The sequence below is a fragment of the Sorex araneus genome, chromosome X (genome assembly GCF_027595985.1).
Source record: "Sorex araneus isolate mSorAra2 chromosome X, mSorAra2.pri, whole genome shotgun sequence".
Lineage (NCBI taxonomy): Eukaryota > Metazoa > Chordata > Mammalia > Eulipotyphla > Soricidae > Sorex > Sorex araneus.
This window is the reverse complement of record NC_073313.1, coordinates 235,590,604-235,618,381: the sequence shown is the minus strand read 5'-3', so window position 1 is coordinate 235,618,381 and position 27,778 is coordinate 235,590,604. Positions and strand designations below refer to the sequence as shown.

General features: G+C 38.4%; 1 protein-coding gene across 5 annotated transcripts; it reads left to right on the top strand.

The window, feature by feature from the left end:
- Positions 1-27: 27 nt before the first annotated feature.
- WDR12 (WD repeat domain 12) lies at positions 28-26,957 on the top strand. 5 transcript variants are annotated; one of them, XM_055120473.1, is made up of 15 exons: positions 229-364; positions 954-1,002; positions 1,106-1,224; positions 6,284-6,378; positions 8,867-8,961; positions 10,257-10,363; positions 11,408-11,523; positions 13,570-13,724; positions 15,888-15,933; positions 19,166-19,251; positions 22,112-22,252; positions 22,363-22,468; positions 22,630-22,762; positions 25,689-25,761; positions 26,529-26,957. In XM_055120473.1, the coding sequence occupies exons 3-15, from the start codon at positions 1,184-1,186 to the stop codon at positions 26,604-26,606; spliced, it is 1,272 nt and encodes a 423-aa protein (XP_054976448.1). In that variant the 5' UTR covers positions 229-364; positions 954-1,002; positions 1,106-1,183; the 3' UTR covers positions 26,607-26,957. The 5 variants fall into 5 exon arrangements, with proteins under 5 accessions (XP_054976446.1, XP_054976448.1, XP_054976445.1 ...); XM_055120471.1 differs by having other exon boundaries at positions 28-250; positions 954-1,224; XM_055120470.1 differs by having other exon boundaries at positions 954-1,224.
- Positions 26,958-27,778: the final 821 nt, after the last annotated feature.

Below are 27,778 nucleotides of genomic sequence, written 5' to 3'. Positions count from 1 at the left end.
GGGGTGGGGGAGAGGTAGCGTCCGGTCCGTCAGCGCGGACGGCCCTGCCAAACCTCCGACTCCTCCGTTCCCGCCGCCGCCGACTAGCGCCCTACTGGGCGAGGAGGGAAGTCCACAAAGTGCTGGAGCAGAGGGGAGAAAATTCAAAACGAGTCTACTCAACCTCGTCTTGGCTCCGAGGCCCCGCCATGGAGACCAGCCCAGTGCGCAGGCGTACCCCCTCAGAGAGCGCGCAACGGAGCGCCCTAAAGTAAGGCCATTATCAGCCACCGTATTCGGTCTTCCCACCTGATTGGCTCTTCTGTCTTCGTAGTCCCGCCTCTCATCGCTTGAGGTTTGAGGCCGGAGCCCAAAGGAAATCTCGGTAGGGTTTAATTTCGCCTGGGATGGCGAGTACAAAATAAATCCGAATGGATTTTACCCAAATTTAAGAGACGGAGTAAAGATAATAGCTGCTGGCGAGAGTCATGGGGTGGGGGTGGAGGCTGGGGGCTGGTGACTGGAGCAGTAATTTAATGCTCTGAGCCCATGCTTTCCATGAAATGCAGGCATGTGGCAGCCCGGTTTTGTCCCTAGCACTGCATGGCTCCCCCAAGCACTACCAGGACCTAGTCCCAGCGCACTGTTATGTTTATCTCCAACCCCCAAAAGGACGTGAGAGTAGCGTGGCAATTACGACTACAAGTTCCAACAAATATAGCGTCTGAGAAGTGCTGCTTATTGGGAGTTGTGTCTAGGTGCTGTGTTTGAAATAGCGGATTTAGGGGATATTTCTCCAGATTTAATAAGAGCGAGAGAGAAACCGAATCTGATCGATACTTTCTGAATTGTCATTATATGTTCCCAGACCTAAATATATTGCGGGGAGGGTTTTTTTTTTTTTTTTAAATTAACTGGGAGACGTCCCCTTTAAAACTGCTTCGCCAATCGATGATTCCTAAATCTTTGAATAGGTCGTTGATGTTTGTGGCCTGGACTTGGTGAATGTACAGCAGCCTCGTGGTGGGTTCTTGCTTTGGAGGCCGGGGAACCGAATGCGGAAGCCCAGTCTTTGCAGCTTCTCCTCTACCAGCGTGTTCTCATTTTGAGCTTCCTCGTTTCGTAGCCCTAAAGAGACGAGAACGCCTTTTGTCTGCTGTGATCCCCTGAATTTCTGTTGGCAAGTTTGCGTGTCCTACTTGCCATGGCTCAGCTCCAGACCCGCTTCTTCACTGACAATAAGAAGTAAGTAAAAGTGCTTCCCGTCTCCCCTCCCTAGGACCCTTTCCCAGAGCTCTTTAGGTTAGACTCTATGGATCTCTGATCTCTGGTTGTCTCTGCCTTCTTTCCAAACCCCATCTACTCCACTTTCGGGGGTGTGAGGTGGAGTGGGGTGGAGAATCCGAACCCTGCTGTGCTCGGATGGAATCTGCATTGCCCAGGGAGAATTCCTTTGGGGCTTGCCTGCAGCCCTTTGGGATCATGTTTTTGCTCAGCATATAATTTTAAGTATTAGTTTAGAGGAACCTGAAGAGGATTCAGATTTGCTTGCTGAAACAGGTTACGACCAATAGGCTATCTATTGATAGTATTTAGCAATTTCTTAGGAGACATTCTCTTAAATGCTGGATGAGAGACGATGCTTTTTAAACCAGGATAGATCTAAGCCCTATTTTTTTCTGCTTTATGGTATATGTTAGTTACATTATTAATTTTGTGTTTTCTGGTCTCTTTGGCTGTAAATCCCCGGATTCCAGAAGTGTCAACTTCTTGTACTGATGACAATAAATATTTCTTTATTAACAAGTTTTTTCTCCCATAAACTCTAAAGCTCTCACCTTCAGATTATTCTTTAACTGTGCCTTGTTGAGTTGATCTATTTAATCTACTAGGTGACCTAGTAAAAAATATATTTACTGTATTTTGTATTGTTGTGTGCTACAATACATAAATTGTATTATCAATGCACATAAGTTTGTATATTTAACCTAAATACTTCCCAGGGAATGTAATGTAATAATATAATTGCATATTTTTCTAATTGAATTTTTTTTTTTTTTTTTTTTTGCATTTTGGATCACACCCAGTGATGCACAAGGGTTACTCCTGGCTCTGCTCTCAGGAATTACCCCTGGCAGTGCTCAGGGAACCATATGGGATGCTGGGAATTGAACCTGGGTCGGCCTGTGCATGTGCAAGGCAAATGCCCTACCTGCTGTGCTATTGCTCCAGCCCCTTTAGTCGTAATTTTAGATTGACAAGACATTTTTATAAATTATAAATCATGTATTTTAACCTTTGAGATTTATGGATTTATGAATGTTTTATATATATATATATATATATATATATATATATATATACACCCATTTGTTTAAATTATCAAAATTGGTAGCAAAACCTTGAGAGATCTTGTTTCTTTGGTTTAAGATATTCTGGTTGTTACTATTAGGGGCAAAATGAAAGGAGATGATGGCTTTAGTCATAAATATGTAATCATTTCTATATATTTGTGTATGTGAATTTTGCTTCTTCCTCCTGTCCCTCCTTTTTTTTTTTTGTTTTGGTTTGGGCCACTCCTAGCTGTGCTCAGGGCTGACTCCTACCTCTGTACTGAAGGGTCACTCCTGGCAGGGTTTGGAGGACCATATGGGATGCCAGGAATCGAATCCAGGTCAGCTGCTGCAAAGCAAGCTCCCTATCTGCTCTACTACCACTCTGGCCCTGGTCCCTCATTTTATTGACTAAAGTAGTAAATGCTTCAATGGAGGAACCAAAAAGTTTGATCTCTAGTTTTTGTTACCTTTTGGAGATCCTAAATAACTTTGCTTTGACGGTATTACATTTTATGTACACCTGGTGCCCTGCCAGGATGCCAGGAGTGATCCCTAAGGACAAAGCCTAGAGTAAGCCCTGAACACCAAACAATAGGGTGTAGCCCTGCCTTGAAAAAATCGGGGGGGGGGGGGTGGGGGGTGGAAGAAAACACAGAATCTCAAAGTCCACCCCAGATTTGCTAATTTAGTCTTTTCTTTCTTTTTTTCTTTATTTTTTGGGTCACACCCAGCCATGCTCAGGGGTTACTCCTGGCTTTGCACTCAGGAATTACTCCTGGTGGTGCTCAGGGGACCATATGGGACACCGGGAATTGAACCCAGGTCGGCCATGCGCAAGGCAAACACCCCCCCCCCCAACTGTACTATCGCTCCAGCCCCTAATTTAGTCTTTTCTGTTTAATAAATACTAAAGCCCCTTCCTTCTCTTAAAAAACCCATTGTAGCAAAAGGAGATTTTCTCCTGTCTTGGTGAGTGAATCCTGCAGTCTATCCTTCACATCTTTTGAAACTTTCTATTTTCCAAAACTACAGCCTTAATTAAAAATCAAGAACTTTTAAGTTAATTTTTAGTCACCATAAATTACTGAGTTAGAAAGTTATTACTAAGCATCGAATGTTCCGGCACCAGTTCCTTCACCAGTATCTACTTCCATCCACCAATGTTCCCAGTTTCCCTCCCGCCTTTTGTCCTCTTCCTCCCACTTCCGCAGCCTGTCTCTAGAGGAGGCACTTTTTTCCCTCTACCATTGTCCTAATGTTCCCTTCCCTAATTTATCACCCCTACCCCTATTCCAGTGACAAGCATCCACTGAAGAATAGTTCTCCTGCTCTTGGTTCCCATTTGTTGTTCCATTATGAAATATTAAGTACCCTTACGAAGTTTCTTCATATTCCACTTACAAGAGACATCATTCTGTGTCTGTCCCTCTCCCTCTGGCTAACTTCACTCAGCATGATACTCTCTAGAGCCATTCATGTAGAAGCCAATTGTATAACTTCATATTTTCTTACACTAAGTAGTATTGCACTGTGTATATTTACCATAGTTTCTTTATCCAGTCATTTATTCTTGGGCACTAGGTTGTTTCCAGGTTTTGGCAATTGTGAATAGTGCTGCATTGGACACAGGAACGCAGATTTCTTTTCTGCATTGTACTTTTGAACCCTTGGGGTATATTCCAAGGACTGGAATTGCTGGATGGTATTGAAGTTCAATTCCTGCTGTGGTTTTTTTATTGTTGTGTGCCAGTCTCTGGTGTGAGGTGATATCTAATTAATATTTTGGTTTCCGTTCCCCTGATGATTAGTAATAAAAAAGAAAAAGAAATTTTTTAAGTTCATTCTATTTTGTTAAAAATTTTTAAATTGTGGGACTGGAGCATGTAGGACGTTTGCCTTACACGCAGCCAACCCAGGCTCGATTCCCAGCATCCCATATGGTTCTTCCTCTCCCCCTGCCCCCCCCAGCACTGCCAGGAGTAATTCCTCAGTGCAAAGCCAGGAGTAAACCCCTGTGCATCGCTGACCCAAAAAGCAAAATTAAATAAATTTTAAATTGAAATACAATAGAACTTGCATATTTGCGATGACCACTTTAGTGGTTTTATGTATTAAAGAATTTTTGCAAACATCACAATGTTAGGATTTCTTGGAGGAGTAGGGTGTGAGGGTGGGAATAGGGCCAATCCCTCCGGTGCTCAAGAGCTATTCTTGGATTGGTGTTCTCAGACTAACCCCTGCCGCTTAGGTGCTAGGGAACAATCCCTAGTCTATAGGATGCAAGGCCTTAACACCTGTGGCATCTTTTGAGCCTCTGAACATTTTTTTTAATTTAATGTTTGAAGCTTTATTTAAACATTCTGATTTACAATGTTGTTCATAATACAGTTGTTTTAAACATTCAAGAACATTTAAGCCACCTTTTAAAGGTAAAAGCTGAGATCACCAATCCAGTCTTTCTAATCCCTCCTGCCCAATCACTGATATAACATCTACTATTTTCTTTTTGGACATCACTTCATTCTAAACATATATTTATAATATCAAAACATTTGTAGAGCATGCAGTCTTCTGTTCCTGGCTTCTTTGACTATGTTTTCCAGCGTCATCTGTATTGTACTATCATTACTTCGTTTATGACGATAAGACCAGAGTCCAATGTATGTATGTAACACATTTTATTTCATGAGCTAAAGAACATATGGTTTGCTCTCCCATTTGGATGTTAATCATGATACGTGAACATTTGTGTACAGATTTTTTTGTAGGTACTTATTTTCATTTTTATTCTAAGCATAATCCTTATCAGATATTTGCAACTTGCAAGTATTCTCTTCCATTCTCTTAGAACTTTCCTAATTTGTTCACTCTTTCTCTCTAAAATATAGTCTCCATGGTGCTACCAAGAAAGAGCTATTGTGGGGGGGATTGTTAAGTTTTGGTGGTTTTGTTTTATTTGGGGCCACACCTGGTGGTGCTCAGGTGACCATGTATGGGATACTGGGACATTGAACCCAAGTCAGCTGTATACAAGGCAAGCATCCTAACCACTGTACTGTCACTCAAGTCACTGTTTTGATTTTTAAGTTCTAGCCTGTTGTTTTGGGGGCTGTTCCTGGCTCTCTGCACAGGGTTCTCTTCCTGCTGTGGTTCAAAGTAGACCATGCTTTACCAGGGATGGAGCTTGGGCCTTCTACATGCAAAGCATGCACTCAGCCCAATGAGTTTTCAATGATGTTTTAATTTAATTTAATTGCTATAGTTGTTCCTCATTTCCTACAGAAAGTAGACCTACTTCACAGCTTATAAAACCACTCCATGCATTTGTAGATCACTGCCTAGATAAGCTAGGAGGTATGTATGAATAATATAATAGTGCTCAAGCTGTTATTTTTGCTTCTCTTGCTTTCTTCCTCCTTTCTTCCAGCTAACTCTCCAACCTGGCAAAAACTCATTTTTCTAGAAGTAACTTAGGAATGATACTTTTTTGTGCATTATTTTCAAATTCTGCTCTCTGTGATCTTTGCTTTGGTTGAAATGATCCAACACATTTTTGTTCTCCATTTTATCATTTTGGTATATTGTTCTTATAGTTCTATTGTATTTGATTACTAGATTTTAAATATTTCTTAGAAAATTTCCTCATCGTTTCTGTTAAACCCCCTGTTAGAGGCCCAGAAAGATAGCTGAGAGGGCTGTAGCACATACTTTGCTTACATGAACTCTAGGTTTGATTCCTATACACCACAAGGAGTAATCTCCCCATACAACCCAAAAGCACCAAGCCTAATCTCCACTCTCACCTCAAACAGCACTGCTGGATGTGACCCTAAGTCCCCCCTTCCTAAAAACTGTCATAAAATGAAATGTCTGGCATGTATTAGATAATCACTAAAAATTTGTTGAATGAATGCAGATTTGTTGAAATATCTGTAAACTTGATCTTGACATCTATTTTTTTTCTATAGATATGCAGTAGATGATGTTCCCTTCTCAATTCCTGCAGCTTCTGAAATTGCTGACCTTAGTAACCTCATCAATAAACTGTTGGAGGCCAAAAATGGTATGTATACATATATTGAGAATCCAGAAGTTTACAGACTACACTGAAATTCAACATGTTTATATTTTACTTTTAATTTTTAAGCCCTATTTTATATAGCAGCAAAAAATTAGTGAATTTCATAAGTTTCCCTGCTGTGTGATACTTTAAAAAATATTTTGAAGTAAAATTTTCAGAAAAAATAATCATTTCAGTTTAATCTACTTTTAAGGCAATATAGAAATAACATGGTTGAGATTTGAAAATAAAGACTTTTAGTATAACAGTAGTAATGTTGAGTAATAGACTTGTGGTTTTGGGCCAAGGAGATAGTACAGGGGTTAAGGAGCTTATGTTGCAAGCAGCCAGCTCAGGTTCAATCTCTGGCGCTACATGTGGTCCCCATGTAGGAGAAAGCACTGTTCATAGCCAGATGTTACCCAAAACACAAAAAGATGTGAGGGGCTGGAGTGATAGTACAGCAGATAAGGCACTTGGCTAGTTCACATCAACCCAGTTTCAATCCCTTGTATCCCATTTGGTTCCCTGAGCCCTATCAGGAGTGATCCCTGAGTGCAGAGCCAGGAGTTAAGTCCTGAGCACTGCTGGATGTGACCCAAAAACAAATGAACAAAAAAGATATGATTGCTCTGCGTGAGTAGGCATAGAACAAGTATATTTGTGCTTAGGCCTCATTTATCATAATACTATGGACCAAGATGATAATATTAAAAATATCTATGTTAATCTTGGCATTTTATACATATTTAGAATTCATTTTAAAATATTGTCTCAAACATAAAAATGAAAGTATCAAATAATATAAGACATGTTCCATGTATATTATGTACTAACTATAAAGTAACATGGACAAGGTATATATTGATGAAAGAAGAGCGTCCACCAGTTAACCTTTTTTTGGAGGGTGACTGATAGGGGCTTGGACCACACCTCGATATGCTTAGTGCTAACTCTGGCTCTGAACTAAGATCACTCCTGCAAATGCTGGGGGCCAGGGGGACATGTGAGTGCTGGGATTGAACCCAGGTTGGCTGCATGCAAATCAAGAACCCTACATACTATCATTAGTGCTGTTAGGTGACAAGTGGATGGAGATTATATTTTTTAAATTTTTTTAAATGTTTTAAATTTAAGTAATTAATATATTTTTTAAAAAGTCAATATTCTGAGAGGGGGTTGTGGTGGTGCTCAGGGATACTCCTGACTGCACTCAAGAATCACTCATGAGTGATTAATTACCCTTGAATTGATGATGCAAATAAATCATTTTTTAATGAGAAGATTTCTCTTGAAGGGTTATAGCCAGAGCAGGTATGAAATGAATAATATGTATCATTTTGCTAACTCCAGATAAAGGATTTAACTAATGATTATCAAATGCAAAACCATTACTTAGATATGACAAAGAATGTTATGATGGATGGAATCAGACTGGCAACATTTGAGACCAGAGCTGTGTCTAAACATCTTAAAAAAACCGAGATATATTGTATTTTCCTGATATGACGGAGTAGAAAATCTTGCAGTTCCTCTCCAAAATAGCAAATCTGAAATCTAATAAAGCATATAGGTATGCCCAGTGTCTATGATGTATCAGATGGTAAAGCAACAAATTAATCGTTACGTTGGAGATGCCCACAATCAAATTCCAAATGTATTTACTAGTATATAAATATACTAGAGGACCTAGTATATTAAAGGGGCAAAAAGAGGCGGGGAGGAATAATATTCTCCCCTCTGTTTAATAATATAAATAATCAGATATGTAAATTTTGGGTGCTGATATACTCACTACAAAATATATTTATAAAATGAAATGAGGAAATTTAAAACTTGGCTACTAGATTTTTAAAGAAATTATTAAATTTTATAATATTGTAATTGTATTTTAAGTTTTTATAACAAGTGTATATGTATATACACACGTATATATGTACTTAAGCATCTATAGATACATGATAAAATTTTTGAGGTTTGCTTTAAGTCAGATTGGAGATGAAGTGAAAAATGGGAAAAATATTGATAATTACACGTTGTCAGTTGTCAAAATGTGTTGGAATTGGGTATTATGTTATTTGAGGTTACATTATGTTATATAATTGGGTATTCTATATGTGTTTTAAGTTTTCCATGGAATAAATTTTTTAAAAAATTTAAATAATTGGGTTGGGGAAATGACTCAGAGGGCTGGAGTCCATGTTCTGCACCCAGTAGCCCCAGTATCAGAGTCCCCAAGAACCACTGGTCGTGGTCCAGAAACAAAACAAAAAGTTAAAGTAATTATATCAGTGATAGAAAATTACCAATAGAATAAATTGTTTCTGTTCCTAAAAATCACATAATATATTAGACTACATGACTGGATTGTGCCATGGAAAACTTGGAGACAATACTGACATAACAGGTACCTTTTTGTATGGGGGTAACTCATATGTCTCTGACAATCCAGTTGCATTTCCTAAGAATGTTTATTATATATTCCTTTTAGAGTTACACAAACATGTGGAGTTTGATTTTCTTATCAAGGGTCAGTTCTTGCGAATGCCCTTGGTCAAACACATGGAACTGGAAAACATCTCATCAGTAAGTTCAAATACCTAATCGATTTTACTTGAGCTGTCATTAACTAATGTAGATAAACTTAGATTCAGAATCTGCCTAAATCTATACATAGTTTATAAGATCTTGTGGATTTTTTCCCCCCTTGTGCTCAGTTTTTCAGTACATATACTAAAACTGGTAATTGTTTTCTTCCCCAAAAAATTAGCTTCCTAAATATCTAATTTTTTAAAAAAATATTTTTGTTAATATCCAATGTTTAAATCCCTTCTTTCCTGAGTGTGTTCAAGAAATGGAGATAATTAGACATAAAAAGGTACTTAATATGTGTAAGAACTGGCAAGAACAAGAATAGTAAATACATGTGTACTACAGAAATATTGTACAAGATGATTGTGATGTTAAAAAAAACTTAGGTTATTATGCCACATAGTGATTTCCACCTGTGATTTTTAAACTATATAATGTATGTTTATAATTATTGTTTGCATAACTTGAGATAGTTTGTAATTGCTTTTATGATTTATTAGATAAAATTTAGATCTGTGGAGGCTGGAGCAATAGCACAGAGGGTAGGGCATTTGCCTTGCACACAGCTGACCCGGGTTCAATTCCCAGCATCCCATATCATTCTCCAAGCACTGCCAGGAGTAATTGCTGAGTGCATAAGCCAGGAGTAACCCCTATGCATCACTGGGTGTGACCCAAAAAGCCAAAAAAAAAATAATAATTTAGATCTGTGGTAAATATACATAAAATTGTTTTGGGGTTTTGTTTTGTTTTGTTTTTTACCCCATTTTTTGTTTTTTGGGCCATACCCGGTGGTACTCAGGGCTTACTCCTGGCTCTACACTCAAAGATCTCTCCTGGTTGGATTGGGGAACCATATAGGATGCTAGGGATCGAAGCTGGGTTGACTTCACACAAGGCAAACACCATACCCACTGTACTGTCACTCAGGCCTCAAATTTGCCATTTTTAGATACAATTTAGTGACACTAAGAACATTGACAATATTTTGTAACCATAATCACTTTTGCATCATTTTATTTGTGCTCATTTGCTTGCTTCTATGATATTTTACAATTTAAAGTTCTTTTTATTTTTCCTTGCTTTAAAAGCATAAGTTCCCCATGATGTGTTTTTTTTTTAACTTTAAGTTATTATGTAGACTTTTTTTCCTCCTTGTGTATGACTCCAGGTTTTCTAGGTTCTACAAGTGACTGTCAAGATACATATATTAAATTGGGGGTCCTTTTATCCTCATAATGTACTATTTTCAGAGTGTGTCACTGGATCGGCTTTTGGTGTCTTTCTAGGAAGAAGTTGTGGAAATAGAATATGTGGAAAAGTATACTGCACCTCAGCCAGAGCAGTGCTTGTTTCACGATGACTGGATCAGTTCAATCGAAGGGGCAGAGGAATGGTATTGCCAGATAAATGTTATTCTGATTTTCTTAAGAACTTCTGTCACTCTTTTTAAGTGTACTATGAATATTTTTCTGTAATTATCTTTGTGAAAGAAGTAATGTATTGACCTAAATATGGTCATGCCAAAAATCTTTACATTCATTATACTTGAAAAGGAGCTGTCTTAATAAGTTGTTGCAGTAAAATTTGTCTTCTGCTTAGATCAGGTCTCCAGGGTTTTAGTGTGTTGGATCTGAGTCTGTTCCATTTAAAACTAAGGTGGCAACTTGTTTCAAGGGGTGGGGTCGGGGGAGGATGTTTTATATAGACACAGATCTTCTGGCCTAACAGATTTGAAGATGCAGATAATGCTACTTTAAGGCTGAAAAAGGGGAACTCAGAATCAAGATGGTATTTCTTGGACTAGAGCAAAACTCTACAGACTTGTGAAAAAAATACCTCAAGATTGGATCATAGTATAAGCTTACTTCTCAAAGAATGTGTTCATAATTACCCAGAGGGTTTTTATTGTTATTATTATTACTTTAATTGGTTTTATTGTTTTTAAAGGTTTGGGCTTGTTAAGTACAAATCACCTAGATTTTATAACAGTTTTCTCAGCTTCCCTGTAAACTGTAGATTTTTACAATAGTCAAAATTATATACAGGGCTTGTTAGACTTTGAAAAGCCAAATACAGCATATTTTGGTTTATTGTGTGTTTTTGAAATTTCATTTTTTATATTAAAGAAGAGTTTTAAAGTATAATTCTCATGCTAGGATAAGGCTCAAGTGGTAGAGCACACAGTGTGCATGTGCAAAGCCCTGACACTCATTCTCAGCACTGCTTGGCCCTCTTAGCATTGCCAAGTACAGCCATAAGGTGAGTTTATAATTCTAGCACTGCCCACCTGAGCACGGGACTGCCAGCCTTCTAGGATAAGCTGTATAATGTAGTATAAAAATAAGATACCCAGTTTACTCTCTTAACTGCTCTAGAAGTACTAATTTTAGTTTTAAGACAACTACTTTTCGTGTTTCATAAGATTTTTGTCTTGTAGGATCTTGACTGGTTCTTATGATAAGACTTCTCGAATTTGGTCCTTAGAAGGAAAATCAATAATGACAATTGTCGGACATATGGACGTTGTCAAAGATGTAGCCTGGGTGAAAAAAGGTGAGGACTTGGCCTGAACTGAAAGGATTTGGAGTAGATTATTGTAAATAAGCTATTTTTAGACATGGGGTAGAATGGGGATGAAATACCTGCTGTGAAAATAACATAGCTATTGTGAAAATTTTGAAATACAAAATGTTCAAGGATTCAGGGGCTTGGGGGTAGGCAGATTGATCCATGGGACTGCAGTGCCTGCTTTGCATACAGGAGCCCCAGGTTTTTTCCTCCACTACATGGTTGCCCCCGTGCCACCAGCATAGGAATTCCTACTCTAACCCTTCTCATATATAAAGTTCAAGAAGAAAGGGATTATATCATTTTTTTTTAACTTTTTATTAAATCACCATGTGGAAAGTTACAAAGTTCTCAGGTTTATGTCTCAGTTATACAATATTCAAACACCCATCCAGAAAGGGATTATATCATTTTAAATCCATAAAGAATTAAAAGTGAATATTAAAATTACATCAAATACACATTTAAAAAATTTATTAGAGTCATATCTTTACACTGTTGTTGTTGGGGATTTTTTTGTTTGAGGAAGATTTTTTTGCATACCTAGTGACGTACAGGGCTTACTTTTCAATCTGTGTTCATAGATCTTCACGAGCACAACTCTGAATACAACCAGATCTTCCACAATCTGGTTGTATTCAGAGTACTATATTCAGTGCTGAAGGCTGAACCAGGGTTGGCTGTGTGCAAAGCAAGCACCTTGACCTCTATACTGTTTCTCCAGCCTTGTTTGGTTCTTTGTTTCTGCTTTTATGTATTTTTGTTTGTTTGTTTGTTTGTTTTTATGGTGCCAGGGGAGCTAGAACGATAGCACAGCGGTAGGGCATTTGCCTTTCACTCGGCCGACCGTGTTCAATTCCTCCGCCTCTTTCAGAGAGCCTGGAAAGCTACCGAGAGTATCCCTCCCGCACAGCAGAGCCTGGCAAGCTACCCGTGGCATATTGGATATGCCAAAAACAGTAACAACAAATCTCACAATGAGAGACGTTACTGGTGCCCACTAGAACAAATCGATGAGCGACGGGATGACAGTGATGGTGCCAGGATGTCATACATAGGAAGTATTGCTTCATTACTAAGCTACAGCCATGAGCTTTTTCATATTTTGGAAGATTTTCCCCTTACATAATATGCTGCTTTTAAAAAAATTAGCGAAATGGAGGCCAGAGAAATAGCAGAGCAGATAAAGCACTTGTCTTGCACATAGTCAACCTGGGTTTGATCCCCAGCATCCCATATGGTCCCCCAAGCCCTGCAAGGCATGACCCTGAACATCCTGAATACAAGAATAAGCCCTGAGCACTGCTAGGTATGCCCGAAAAAACAAACTAAAACTAAACAAACAAAAAACATAGTCAAATGAGCTCTTTTCTCCTTCTTTTAAAGAATTTAATATTTTTGCCTTCCCTTTCATGGTTATTGTCATTGTTGTGATATCTGGGGTTGCATACTTGGTTGTGGTTATGGTATCAGTGGATGCGCTGGTGGAAATGTGTCCTACCTGACTGTGCCAGGATGGCAGGGATTGACCTCTTACCTCTTGAAATCTCAGCATGTGTTCTATACTAGGTCACATGCTGGCACCACTCTTCTATACATTTATATGCCCATAGTGTTCAGTATCTACTCTCAGTGTTGCTGGGGGGGGATGATGTGCTGCCATGTATTGACCCTGGGCCTCCTGCAAACAGTACATCACTCTTAATCCTCTATCCTCTGTCTTTTTAACAGATCTTTTCAGACAAAAGTTTGGTGTGAAAACATACTATATTTTTAATATAGGGCCCCGTCCTGGCAATGCCCAACGGGGCCTGACTGTGTAGTGTTCTCAGTAGCACTCAGGTTGTTGGGGTGGGGACGGCACCACCAAGGCTTGAAAGTGATGCTCAGGAAACCATGTGATGAGGATCAAACTCCATCCTGCACCATGCTAAGCATGTGCTCTACTGCTGGAGCTGTCTTCCTGGGCCCAGAACACTAACCACTGTTGTTGGTGGTGGTTTTTAACTGATTCATTTCTTATTTCTTCAGACAGTTTGTCTTGTCTGCTATTGACTGCCTCTATGGATCAGACTGTTCTCTTATGGGAATGGAATGTAGAGAGAAACAAAGTGAAAGCCCTACACTGCTGTAGAGGTCATGCTGGAAGTGTGGATTCTATAGCTGTCGACAGCACAGGAACCAAAGTAAGTATCTGTTTTAGTACTAGTGTGCTGAATTGGAATTTGAGCTTATGCAAGATTTTTCTGCAAGTATTCATAGCAATTGGCTGTCTTCATAGTAATTGGTGAGTAATAAATATTATAGCAAATCAAAAGTAAGTACTCACAGAATAAAAGATATAAAAATTTTCTTAATCTGATCCCTAGTTTAAAATTGTATATAAATTGCAGATATTTTAGAAATTTAAAAAATTTTAAAAATCAAGCAATTTTCTTAAATCATAGTGATTAATATTTTCATAGTTGCTAACAATTGCAAATATTTAGTTGATTATCAAGTGTTTCCCAAAATGAGTGATACTGGCCCCAGGGGTTGCTGAAATAATCTAAAGACTATAATATAATAGCCTTGTTTGCAACTAGTGGATATTTTCTGTTTGCTTACTTAAACAAGGTAGATTTCCAAAAGAACTCTGTGTGATTTTTTTTTTTCTGAAAAGGGAGCAACAGGCCAAATAAGCTTAAAAGCCTCTAAGCATTAGCATATACTAAAGTTAGTGTTTATAATAAGAAAATGTTTTCTATTATTTATCTTCTCTTTATTAAGACAAAATGGTAAGTTAAAATAATCTTGAGGGTAATACTGTATTGGCTTACAAAGGATATAAGTCCCTTGTAATTTGAAATTTCCTCTGAACTACTCTGGAATATCTTTGGGGGTTTTTCTGATTTTTGGACCATGCCCTCACAGTGCACAGAACTTACTCTTGGCTCTGTGCTCAGGATCACAGAGCCAGGACTAAGTGGTTTGAGGGACCATATGGTGTGCTAGGGATTGAACCTACCTCAGCTCGTGTAAGGCAAGCTTCATACCCCCTGTACCTACCTCTTCAGCCCATACACTGGAGTATTCTGTGTGTGTGCTTATTTATTTGTTTTTGGGGGGGGACAAACCCAGAGGTGCCAGGGCTAACACCTGGCTCTGTGCTCAGAGGTCATTCCTAGTGGTAACCAGGGTTTGGTCAGTCAAAAGCAAGACAAGTGTCTTAACCACTGTACTGTCTCCTGCACCTTCTGAGTCTTTCTTTGCTAGTTGGCATAACAGGATATTTGATGCATTCAGGATGTAGGTTAAGAATAGTAACTTAGTAATCATGGAGATTGAGTTCCTAGGAGTCTGGACAGATGATACCAAAGTTGTAAGAGCATCCAGAGATACTTTGGGGCCAGAGATAGTACAGCAGGTGGGCTATTACCTTGCACATGGCTGACCCAGATTGATCCCTAGAATCTATACGATCTCCAAAGCATTGCCAGTAGTAATACCAGAGAATCACTGGGTGTATCCCAAAAACAGAAAGAGAGAGAGGCAGGACAGCAAAATAAGTGCTTCCTTGCTTGCAGCTGACCCAGGTTTAATTCCAAGCACTACATATGAGTCCCTGAACACAAAGGTAAACGTAAACCCTGGGTATCACCTGAGGGTCCCCATAACAAAACAAAAAACAGTCTTAAGGCCAGAGAAATAATTTAGTGGGCAGGGCACTATCTAGCTAACCCAGGTTCTTCCTGGTATCCTGTATGGTCTCCTGTGCCCCACTAGAAGTGATCTCTCTCTTTTTTTTTCTTTTTGGATCACACCTGGCGATACACAGGGGTCACTCCTGGCTCATGCACTCAGGAATCACCCCTGGCGGTGCTCAGGGGACCGTATGGGATGCTGGGATTCGAACCCAGGTTGGCCGAGTGCAAGGCAACGCTCTACCTGCTGTGCTATCGCTCCAGCCCCTAGAAGTGATCTCTTGAGTGTAGAATTAAAAATAAGCTCTAAGGGGCCGAAGTGATAGCACAGTGGCTAGGGCATTTGCCTTGCTTGTGGCCGACCTGGGTTCCATCCCCGGCATCCCATATGGCCCTCTGAGCACCACCAGGAGTAATTCCTGAGTGCAGAACCAGAAGTAATCCCTGAGCATCGCTGGGTGTAACCCAAAAAGCAAAAAAGAGAATGAAAAAAAAAAAAAGAATAAGCTCTAAGCACTGCTGGATATGGTACAAAGAAACAAAGAACAAATGAAAAAACAGTAGTAAGGATTTCTTGGCACATTAAATGTTCTTACAAACAATAAATCAGACAAATAATATGCTGGATTACATTATAGTTTATTTCATTTAAATATTTCTGCTTAGTTTTGCAGTGGTTCCTGGGACAAGATGCTAAAGATCTGGTCTACAGGTAAATTAAATATTTGTTTTACTTTGATTGTGTTTCAATAATTTCACTGAAATTTTAACCCACATTTTGCCATAAAAATGAATCAGTGAGGGGCTGTAGCGATAGCACAGCATTTGCCTTGCACGCGGCCGACCTGGGTTTGATTCCCAGCATCCCATATGGTCCCCTGAGCACCGCCGGGGATAATTCCTGAGTGCAGAGCCAGGACTTAACCCGTGAGCGTTGCCAGGTGTGACCCAAAAAGCAAAAAAAAAAAAAAAAAAAGAGAGAATCAGTGAATTTAGAACAATATATCTGGTTATCTTACTTAGGAACCTAGAAATAAAAACACCTTTTTACATCATTTTGATTAAGATCACTTTTCTGTCAAGGAATTTCTTTTTTTTTTTAACATGAATTTCTGGTTTATATATATATATATTTAAAAACCTACTCTCAATAGTTTTCCAAGCTTACTTTTCTTTGAAAATAAAGATTTTAAAAAGGAACAATAGGGGGGGCTGGAGCGATATCACAGCGGGTAGGGCATTTGCCTTGCACGAGGCCGACCCGTGTTTGATTCCTAGCATCCCATATGGTCCCTTGAGCACTGCCAGGAGTAATTCCTGAGTGCAGAGCCAAGAGTAACCCCTGAGCATCGCAGGGTGTGACCCAAAAATAAAAAAAGAAAAGGAACAATAGGAGCTGGAGAGAGAGCATGGCAGATAGGGTACTTACTTACTTTGCATATAGCTGAACTGGGCTTGATTCCCAGAAACCCCCTTGGATCCCTGAGCACAGAGTAAGGAGTTAATCATGAGCACTGCTGGATATTGTACACACATTAAAAAAAATAGAAATAATGGAAAGAGGAAGAAATAAGTTAGCTTTGATAGTAGTAAGAAAAGTTATAGATTTAATAGGGGTAAATGTCCATAGATATTTAGGTCTGGGGAGGTGACTCTGGGCTGGAGTCTCCTCCTATTGTTCCTCTTTTTTTTTTTTTTTTTTTTTTTTTTAGTGAATCACCGTGAGACAAAGTTACAGGCTTAACAGGTTTTCATGCTTATGTTTCAGTCATACAATGATCGAGTGCCCATCCCTCCACCAGTGCCCATTTTCCACCACAAATGGTCCCAGCATCCCTCCCACCACCCCCACCCTGCCCCTTTCACCCCATCCTGCCTCTGTGGCAGGGCATTCCCATTTGCTCGCTCTCTCTTTTTGGGTGTTGTGGTTTGCTACAGAGGTATTAAATAGGCATCCTGTTCGGTCTATAGTCTATTTTCAGCCTGTATCTTCCATCCCTAGTGGGCCCGCCTAGTACCCTTTGCTTGGTGATCCCTTCTCTATCAGAGATGCTGCTTCACCTAGCATGTGAGGTCAACTTCCAAGCTGTGGAGTACTCCTCTTGGTATTTATCTCTACTATTCTTGGGTGTTAGTCTCCCATTCTGTTACTTTATGTTCCACAAATGAGTGCAATCTTAATATGTCTGTCCCTCTCTTTCTGACTCATTTCACTCAACATGATACTTTCCATATTGATCCACCTATCTGCAGATTTCATGACTTTATCTTTTCTAACATCTGCATAATATTCCATTGTGTGATGTACCAAAGTTTCTTTAGCCAGTCATCTGTTCTCGGGCACTCGGGTTTTTTCCAGATTCTGGCTATTGTGTATTGTTCCATTTTAAAATTAGTGTTTTCAAAGAAAATTAAGCTTGGAAACTATTGAGTAAAGTAGGGCTGTAGCACATGTTTTATATACAGGATTGCTGGGTTTGATCTCAGGCATTGCTAGTCCCCTCGCACCACTGGATATGACCTGCTCATCCATACCCTTCCCTACCCCCAAAGAGAAGAAACCACCACATTAAAATTTTAAGAAGTGACTAGTATAGTCTGGAAGCCAACCCAAAGGGCTGGGGGAAACGCCTTTCAAGCCATAGGCCCCAACAAGAATCCCCAGTAATCATATTCCTCCTACCTCCTGTCCCCCAGCACCACTGGGCCTAGATAGCACTGTATTGCTAGGCCCGGTATCTAACCAAGCATACTGACTCGAATAGCTGGGCTGAGGATTTGTGGATCACAGGCCCCATAGGAGCATTGCTTGGGAGACCAGGGGAAAAAATATCGACAAAAAATTACACAGGTAACTTCAGATTAGCTGCTACTTCTGAGGTAACTGCTGTATTACAATATAACGCAGTTTGCAAAGTGGTGTTGAGAGATAAAGAAAAACTAAAATGTTTTAAAATAATTATGTTTAGGATGACAAGAAAAAGAAGTAGACTTTCCAAAAATTTTTAAAGCCAGTGATGAATCAATAAGATAATGTATGTGTAGCTGTTTCCTTTAATAGTCTACCTTGTGAAAAACATTAATACTTAGTTACTCACTGTTAAAATGTATAGTTTTTCATTTAGATTTGCTACTGAGCCAAATGGTAAGTAACAAAGATTTCAGAACTGAGAGTGCTGGGATGTGGCTCAGTGTTAAATGTGCCCAACCCAGCCTAAAGATTTTATTATTTAAAATACTTTTAATTTATTATTAGAAAAGTGAATAGTGAAGGAGAATAAACCAGACAGGAATGTTTCCTTTTAACACATTTACCTAGTCATTCATTTCCTTAATAATGTAACTGCAATCTAGTCAGAACTCATACAATTAATAATAAAAATGGTAGTTTTTCATAAACATGGTAAAGTGATGGATGGTTTTAATAATCATATTCAGGGGTAGGGCGTGCCAGAGATCAAGCCCAGGGCCTTCATGGCATGAACTCTACCTTTGAGCAATGTTGTTAACCCTAGAATAATGATCTTAAAGACAGCAAAATATCAAACTGCTAGATTTTAGGATTTAACGAAACTTATGTTTTGCTTTTTCCTTGTAGAAAATCAGTAACAGGTATTGTTTTTATATGTAGTTTTCTATTAAACAAAGAATATGTATTTTCTTTTTTTTTTTTTTTCTTTTTGGGTCACACCTGGCGATGCACAGGGGTTACTCCTGGCTCTGCACTGCTGGCGGTGCTCAGGGGACCATATGGGATGCTGGGACTTGAACCCGGCTGCATGCAAGGCAAACGCCCTACCTGCTGTGCTATCGCTCCAGCTCCAGAATATGTATTTTCTAATTAATTGATTTAAGTCAGAGAAACTATGTTCAGATGTGTAAGATTTGAGTCTGTTGTAATTAGTATTTCTCATAAATTCTACAAATAAATTTTTTTAACATAGTCCCTACAGATGAAGAAGATGAAATAGAGGAATCCACAAATCGTCCAAGAAAGAAACAAAAAACAGAGCAATTAGGACTAACGAGGGTAAGTATTTATAAGAACCAACTGTAGTTATCGTAAGTCTGTATTGATCTTATTTAAAAATTATGTTTGTTTTGCTTTGCTTTGACCTTAATTAGCCTGTCTGTAGATTTAAAAATCATAAATACTCAAGCGGAATCTTAATGTTTATTAATCTAATAAAGTTGCACTAAAGCTGAATGGAGCCTCTCATTACCTACTAATATGCTGTTTTATACACTGAGCTTCTGCATCAAGCATTTTTTCACATTATCATAATGCATTTGATATTCACCCGCACTTCAAAAGAACCCCTTGTTTAAAAAGAAGGGGCTATAGAGATAGTACAGTGGAGAGTGTGCTTACCTTACTATCTGGCCAACCCGGGTTCATTCTCCAGTACTCCATATCAAGCTCACCAGGAGTGATCCCTGAGTACAGAGCCAGGAGTAAGCCCTAAGCACTCCTACATGTAGACCAAGGAACAAAATAAAATAAAAAACACATAGTAGTTAGCCAGGTTATTGGAAGTACCATGCTTTATTCCCATGTTGTTTTTGTCATTGTTGAGGTACACCAGGTGGTACTCTTGAACCAAAGACTACATTCCTAACAGGATCTCTCATGTGTAAGGCATGTAGTTTACTACCACTTGAGACACATCTCTGGCTGTGGTTTATTGCCTTTTTTAAGTGGTCAGTAGTATTATATGGATTTACAGCAGTTGATTTAATAACTTATCAGCTATAGACTATTTGGGTAGTTTTCATTTCCAACTTGAGAATTATGAATAAACTGCTATAATCATTTGTAAACAATGGTATAAACCTAAAGTTTCATTCTTCTGGATAAATAGTTAGAACAATACTGTTCTACTTTCATAAATATTTCACCATGCTTTTTACTATCCTAGAGCATTAGTTACTTTCTTTTCTTTCTTTCTTTTTTTTTTTTCTTTTTGGGTCACACCTGGCGATGCTCAGGGGTTACTCCTGGCTCATGCACTCAGGAATCATTCCTGGCGGTGCTCAGGGGACCATATGGGATGCTGGGAATCGAACCCAGGTCGGCCGCATGCAAGGCAAACGCCCTACCCGCTGTGCTATCCTCCAGCCCTCTTTTTTTTTTTTTTTTTTTTTTTTTAAATTTTGGGATCATAGCAATAATACTCAGGGTTTACTACTGGCTTTGCACTCAACGATCACTCCTGCTTGATGTTCCTGGGACTATACGGGGTGCCTGAGATCTAACCAGGGTTTGCCGTGTGCAAGGCAAATCCCCTACCTGCTGCACTATCTCTGGTGCCTGGTTACCTTTATATCCATATTTTCACTTTGTTCTGCATCATCATGGATATTCTGTTCCTTACTCTAATAGATTCATGTTTTTTTTTTCCCCAGGAAATTTTCAGAACAAAAGAGAACTTAGGGATCATTTGGTCATTTTGTTTTAAAAACAAAATATGTAGGGGCTGGAGTGATAGCACAGCGGGTAGGGCGTGTTTGCCTTGCACGCGGCCGACCCGGGTTCGAATCCCAGCATCCCATATGGTCCCCTGAGCACCGCCAGGGGTCATTCCTGAGTGCATGAGCCAGGAATGACCCCTGTGCATTGCCGGGTGTGACCCAAAAAGCAAAAAAAAATAAAATAAAATAAAAAAATAAAAACAAAATATGTATAGAAAAATGTATTTGATCTGCAAAGCAAAATTATTTGTGAGCCTTTATCAACAAGTTTCTGATCTCTGATATAATCACCTTATTTTACAGATAAAGTAATAATTAAGGAAGTTAATATAATAGGACAGCACATTAACAGTCTTCCCTTTCAAACCTACCCCTCCCCTGCCCTTCATATTTTCTTTGTCTTTAAAACAAGTAGTGTGGGAATTTTAATTTAAGAAAAAGATTTAAAATTTGATGGTATTAATAAGTGAGCCAAGGACATTATTTAAAGATTTGATAATAGAATTTAACGATGCTGAGGAAAATATGTGGTGAAAATAATCTATTGAGATTAATTTATCTGAAGAAACTAATTTTATACATACTTTTCCTCCACTGGAAAAGAATGTAGAAAATGGCAGCACAATTGAAAATGGCAGTGTCAAACTGAAATCTGACTGACTCCAGAGCTTTTAACATATTATATATACTTATATGTAATAACTTTAGACTTATTTACATTTGTAACATGTATATATGGAAAAATTATTATTATATTAATACTTTTTTTTTGGCTTTTTGGGGTCACATCCAGTGATGCTCAGGGGTTACTCTTGGCTCTACACTCAGGAATCACCCCTGGCGGCGTTCAGGGAACAATATGGGATGCTGGAAATTGAACCCAGGTCAGCCCATGCAAGGCAAACGCCTTACCCGCCGTGCAATTGCTCCAGCCCCTATATTAATACTTTTGAAAATGAAAAGTAGAAAAGAGAGGGAAGCAGCAAAATAGAGTGAGAAGACTATGAACTTTGGCATAATAATTAGGTACAAACTTATATCTGCTACGTATAAGAGGTTTGAGCTTAGGCAAATTATCCTTTTCAGATTCAGTATCTTATATGAAAACAAAACTTTATTTGGGTTGGAGCAGTAGTACAGTGGCTAAGGCATTTGCCTTGTACACCGCCAACCCAGGTTTGATCCTCTGCATCCCAAATGGTCCCTAGAGCCCCGCTAAGAATAATTCCTGAGTGAGTACTGCTGGGTGTGCCCCCCTACCCCCCGGAAAAAAAGAACCTTCTTACAGGGTTATAAGAAAGAAATAAGTAGGACATATTTTGCACCTGGCAAAATATCTGGCCCATGGATTTAAGAATAACTTAACTATTAATTACTCTAAAATGAAAATGTTTTATCTTTTGAATATCTGATTGTAGACTCCTATAGTTACCCTCTCTGGCCACAAGGAAGCAATCTCCTCTGTTCTTTGGTCAGATGCTGAAGAAATCTGCAGTGCGTCTTGGGACCACACAATTAGAGTATGGGATGTCGAGTCTGGCAGTCTTAAGTCAACTTTGGTAAGCCTTAATGATTCTTTGAGCTTTTTAATGATAAACCTTATTTTACCTCATTACTCTTGGCTGCCAGGATTAAATATTCTCTCTCCACCCTCTTTTTGTCTTTTCAGACAGGAAATAAAGTGTTTAATTCTATCTCCTATTCTCCACTTTGTAAACGTTTAGCATCTGGCAGCACAGATAGGCATATCAGATTGTGGGATCCGCGAACTAAAGGTGAGTGGTCTGCATCAATGAAATAAAGATATATGTAAGCAATATCAGTATTTTTTTTCTCACTAATTAAATGTATAAAAGAGAATTTTTTTTTAAACACATTTGTGGGCTCCAGCTTTTGTTTTCTAAAATTCAATAATTGTTATCCTTTCTTTGTTCAGATGGTTCCTTAGTGTCGCTGTCCCTAACCTCACATACAGGCTGGGTAACATCAGTTAAGTGGTCTCCTACACATGAGCAGCAGCTGATCTCAGGTTCTTTAGATAATATTGTCAAGCTGTGGGATACAAGAAGGTAAGCCAAATTTCTACCCAAAAACAACAACAAAAAAACCCCTATCTATTGCTTATTGTATGCAGAGAAAATAATATAAACAGAAACAATAAAATTATTCAAAAGCATAAAGAAAAAAATATTGGCCATCTGACCTGCCTGATACAATAATAGTAATTGTTTTCAAAAAGAAAAGCCAGAGGGGCTGGAGCAATAGCACAGTGGGTAGGGCATTTATAATACGCCTTGCACGCGGCTCACCCGGGTTCAATTCCCAGCATCCCATATGGTCCCCTGACCAACACCAGGAGTAATTCCTGAGTGCAGAGCCAGGAATAACCCGTGTGCATAGCCAGGTGTGACCCAAAAAGCAAAAAAAAAAAAAGAAAAGAAAAGCCAGAATCAAAGAAATTTTCTTCATGTTATCAGGTGTTTTATATTCTGAAAGAATATGATTGTGATAGTTACCTTTTGCCCCCAAAAATTACAAATTTGTATAACACGTCTTTTTGATCTTGTTGTAAAACAAACCAAAAAAAAGGTAGAATAATTATCCTGACCCTTTAAACTATAAATATAAAAAATATAATCCTGGAGGCTGGAGTGATAGCATAGCAGGTAGGGCGTTTGCCTTGCACGGTGTGACCCAAAAAACAAAAAAAATAGAATCCTAGTGGTTTCTGAACAAATGCAACTCTGCAGATAATAAAGGTTTCTTTCTTGATTCTAGAAAGAATAAATTGCATATGCTTAATATTTTACAAGTAGAATGGAACAGTGATCAGTTAGCTGTTTAACTTCAGTCAGCATAATAGTAACATGACTAATATCTAGAGGATACATATACTTTAATAAGATTTTATTTAGCTGTAATGTAGTTTCTAATAATATTAGTAAATGCTGTGAAGAAAGTAAAACAGTAAAGAGCCTCTTAAACAGGAAAAGCCTCTTAGATAGTGATAGTCTGATAGTGAACTGAACCTATTAGGGCATAAGTCCTATGAAGGTATGATCATAGCAAAGCAAGCAGCAGGTAAGATGAGAAAAGTCCTGATATGTTGGCAGAATAGCCAAGGGGCTGGTGTTTAAGAATGGAATAAGCAAGGAGGAGTGTGGTAAGAGCATAGGGCATGTAGTGGTTCTTAAATTCCTTGGCCTTGGAAAGGAATTTGAGTTTTACTCTAAATATGATGAGGAAGGGTTTGGAAGGTGGTATGTGTGTCTGTTTGGGGACCACATCCAGTAATGCCCAGGGCTTACTCCTGGCTCTGCAATTCAGGAATCACCCCTGGCAGTCCAGGAGTGCTGGGGATCGAACCCGGGTCAGTCGTGTGGGAGACAAATGCTCTATGCACTGCACTCTCTGGTTCTAATGTGGAAGATTTTATTAGAGAGTTTTAACCTGGGGAAGAAAAAATCAGAGAGGTTGTTCCTATAATTTAAGAATCATTGGGCCAAAGCAATAGTACGGCGGGTGGGGTGCTTGCCTTGCTCATGACTGACTAGGTTCAATCCCTGGCAATTCATATGGTCCCCCAAGCTCACCAGGAGTGATCCCTGAGCACAGAGCCAGGAGTAAGCCTTAAGCACTACTAGGTCTGACCCAAAAATAAGAAAAAAGAAGTGACTTATATCGTAATTTCTCAATTTTTTTCCAACGTAGGCCCGCTTACAAATTTATTTCTGTCCTGTGCTCCCCCTGTCCTACAAGTTGTTCCCTCAGTCTCATACCATGGTCACCCACTTACACAGTTTTTATATGTGATCCTTGGATTATCCTGGGGTCCACAGCAGGCACCATATGGCCCCCAGTTTAGAAATGCTAATTTAGACTATGGTAGAACAGTGGAGACTATGATGGAGATAGTGGTTGATTTTTTTTTTTTTTTTTTTGTCATACACTGCAATACTCGGCTATTCCTGGCTTGCATTCAGGAATTACTTCTGGTAGTGCTCAGGGATCATATGAGATGCTGGGGATCGAACCCAGGTTGGCTGCCCTCCTCACTGTATTATCACTCCAGCCCAGTGGTTGGATTCTAGCTACATTTGGTTTGGTTTGGTTTGTCTTCAGTGCTTACTCCCGACTGTTCTCAGGAATTACTCCTGGCTTTGTGCTCAGAGATCAGTCCTGGCAGGCTCAGGGGACTATATGGGCAGTCAGGAATTGAACCCGGGTTAACCACATGCAAGATAATCGCCTTACTGCACTATTTCTCCAGCCGTCTTACATATTATTTGATGACATAATCTTGACAGCCCTCTTCAGCAGAACTGGTTCAGAAATGAATAGAGGGCAATCAAGGCTGAGCAGCTAAGTGGTACTATTTCTGGTTATGGGGAAGAATAGAAAAACAGGCTTGTGAGAAAAAATCAAGAGTTTGGGGTTTTGTGAACTTATTTCAGGATATGTATTGGATATCCATATCAAAATCAGGAAAAATTGTTTGGCCTACAGATGAATTTGGGGATTTTCCATATATACATGGAAAAATAAAGAGCATTTAAACCCATGTTTAATGCTGGAGTATGTGATGAAGTATAAAAGTAAGTCAAGGAAGTCTAAAAAAGTTATTTTTTAGTTGCATATTTCCCTAAATATATTAGTTGCAGTAATGTATTGGTCTTCGTGGTCTGTTACTATGGAAAAACAGATGATGGCTGAGATAACTCAAACATGTTTTGCAAGCCCTAGAAGCCCCTGAGTTTGCTTCAGCCCCAACATCACGTGGGTCCAGTGAGCTAGAACTAATTCCTCAGCACAACTAGATGTAGCCAACAAAACAGAAACAGGAGAGATGATCAAGTAAACAATCAGAATTTTTAATTCGGTGAGTATTAGGACAGGGAAGATGCGTGCACTGTGCAAAATTTTCAGGAAAGCAGGTAATCATCAATGTTAGTATTAATGGAATACATTTAGCACATTCATATTTTCATCTTTTAGTTGTAAGGCTCCTCTCTATGACCTGGCTGCTCATGAAGACAAAGTTCTGAGTGTAGACTGGACAGAAACAGGGGTAAGAACTTACCAGTTATTTTGGGGGGGGGGAATATTTTAAAGATTTTATCAGTTATTGGTAAAGAAAGGTTATTATCAAAATAAATTGTATTTTTGCTCAGTTATCAGTAACCAGTATCAGTATACCTGATATATATATACATATATATATATATAGTTCTGTGTTCTAAATTTCTCTTATTTGTAAAAACTCATCTTATTCAAAAAAAGAAAACATTTCCTTTTTATATATATTACAATTTTTATCATAAATAATTCATGAGTATATATAATAGACTTGTTACTGTTTTTGGCATATCAAATATGCCACGGTAGCTTGCCAGGTTTTGCCGTATAATATTTATAATATTATATAATTATTATATATCTTATATATATAAGACCATATATTTTAAACTAACTGGAACAAAATGTTTTTCCCACTTAGAAAAATTTAATAAGCATAGACTATAAAATGGGCCACACTTGACTGGTGCTTTGGGATAATGTTCTTAAATATGTAAACCTGTATCATCAGATTTCTTAATTTTGTTTCTTAGCATATGCTTCCTAAAAAGTACAATAGTATACATGTCATGGCTCAGCCAGACTCAGGTGGTCACTTTTGATATGATGTTTTATAATATAGTAGTGGATACTAATAAAACTGGTCTTTTAAGCATAATCTCAATTCAAGTGAATCATCAGTAATTAGGTTTATGTCACATAAAATAATTGTATTTACTTACATATTTGTGATTTTTTTTTTCTTCTTCCATTATGCAGTTACTTTTAAGTGGAGGAGCGGACAATAAATTGTATTCCTACAGATATTCACCTGCAACATCCCATGTGGGGGCTTGAAAGTGAATGACAAGTTTGACAATGGAGATTCTAGAAATGAAACTGAAAAAAGAATACTCAGATTACAACAGAGATTCAGAAAGAAGCCTTTTCAGATTAAACTATTTCACCCTTGACATAAATATCACTGTCTTCTTTATTTTATATTTATTATACATTTTATGTTTATGAAAGAGAGTGTTGTCTGCATTATTTTACTTTAAGCAAACTCTTGAAACTAACTGGTTACTCGGGGTGTTTTTGGGGGTGGGGAGGGGAATATTGGGATATAGCTCAGAGATAGAGCACATGCTGGATGCCAGCTGTTGGCAAAACACAAAATTAAAAAATAAAAGAATTGCTTGAGAGATAGTACGGAGCTTAGTGCCTTGTATGCAGCTGAGCCAGGACTGATCCTCAGAACCATATATGGTTCTTCAGGCACCATCAGGAACGATCCCTCAACAGAGGACTGAGTCCTAAGCACTGCCAAGATATATCTCCAAAAACCAAAAATTATAAAATAAAGGTATTACTTTGAACTGAGATCTTTTGAAATACTAGAAAGGCATACTTAAGAGTTCTTGCCCAGGTTTTTAGTTCTGATTAAACAAGTTTCTTATTTATTTTGCAGAGCCAGTAGTAGAACTCAGGGCCTCCCACATGCAAGGCAAGGTTTCTCCAACTGAGTTACATCCAGCCCACTTGAGAAACTTTCTAAATCTCGCTATTTTTAAAAAATAATAATAATCAGCAAATATCAGGGGCCAGGGAGTTAGCCCCAGAGGCTAGAATGCATCTTTTCATATTGGTGCCTTGGGTTCTATCCCCCTGACACAGCATGGTCCCCTAAAGGCTAGAAGGAGTGATTCCCAAAAACTGGGATAGATATGACTCCTAAAGGAAAAAGGATAATTTTAACTTTTAAAAAATAAAAAATACAGTTTACTTTTTTTATAACTAAGCAATGTGTAACTAAGACTGGTAGGTATTCAAAACATTGAAATGTGTTTTGCCAAATAAAATATTGATGAAATATTTTTACATGAACACTTTTAAAAGATTTCACAATTCTTTAGAAATTGCATACAAATTTTATAGTAATCAGATTTTTTCCCCTAACCAGTGCGTAATGCTTGTTATATATCAAATATTTAAAGCAAATCTTCTTAACACTGAATTACATCTTGAAT

Bases quoted from the DNA above. Each gene is read 5' to 3' on its own strand.
- WDR12 (XM_055120471.1), top strand. From the start codon at position 1,184: ATGGCTCAGCTCCAGACCCGCTTCTTCACTGACAATAAGAA. The intron at 11,524-13,569 runs GTGAGGACTTGG...TTATTTCTTCAG, and splicing joins TGTAGCCTGGGTGAAAAAAG to ACAGTTTGTCTTGTCTGCTA. The intron at 22,253-22,362 runs GTAAGCCTTAAT...TTGTCTTTTCAG, and splicing joins GCAGTCTTAAGTCAACTTTG to ACAGGAAATAAAGTGTTTAA.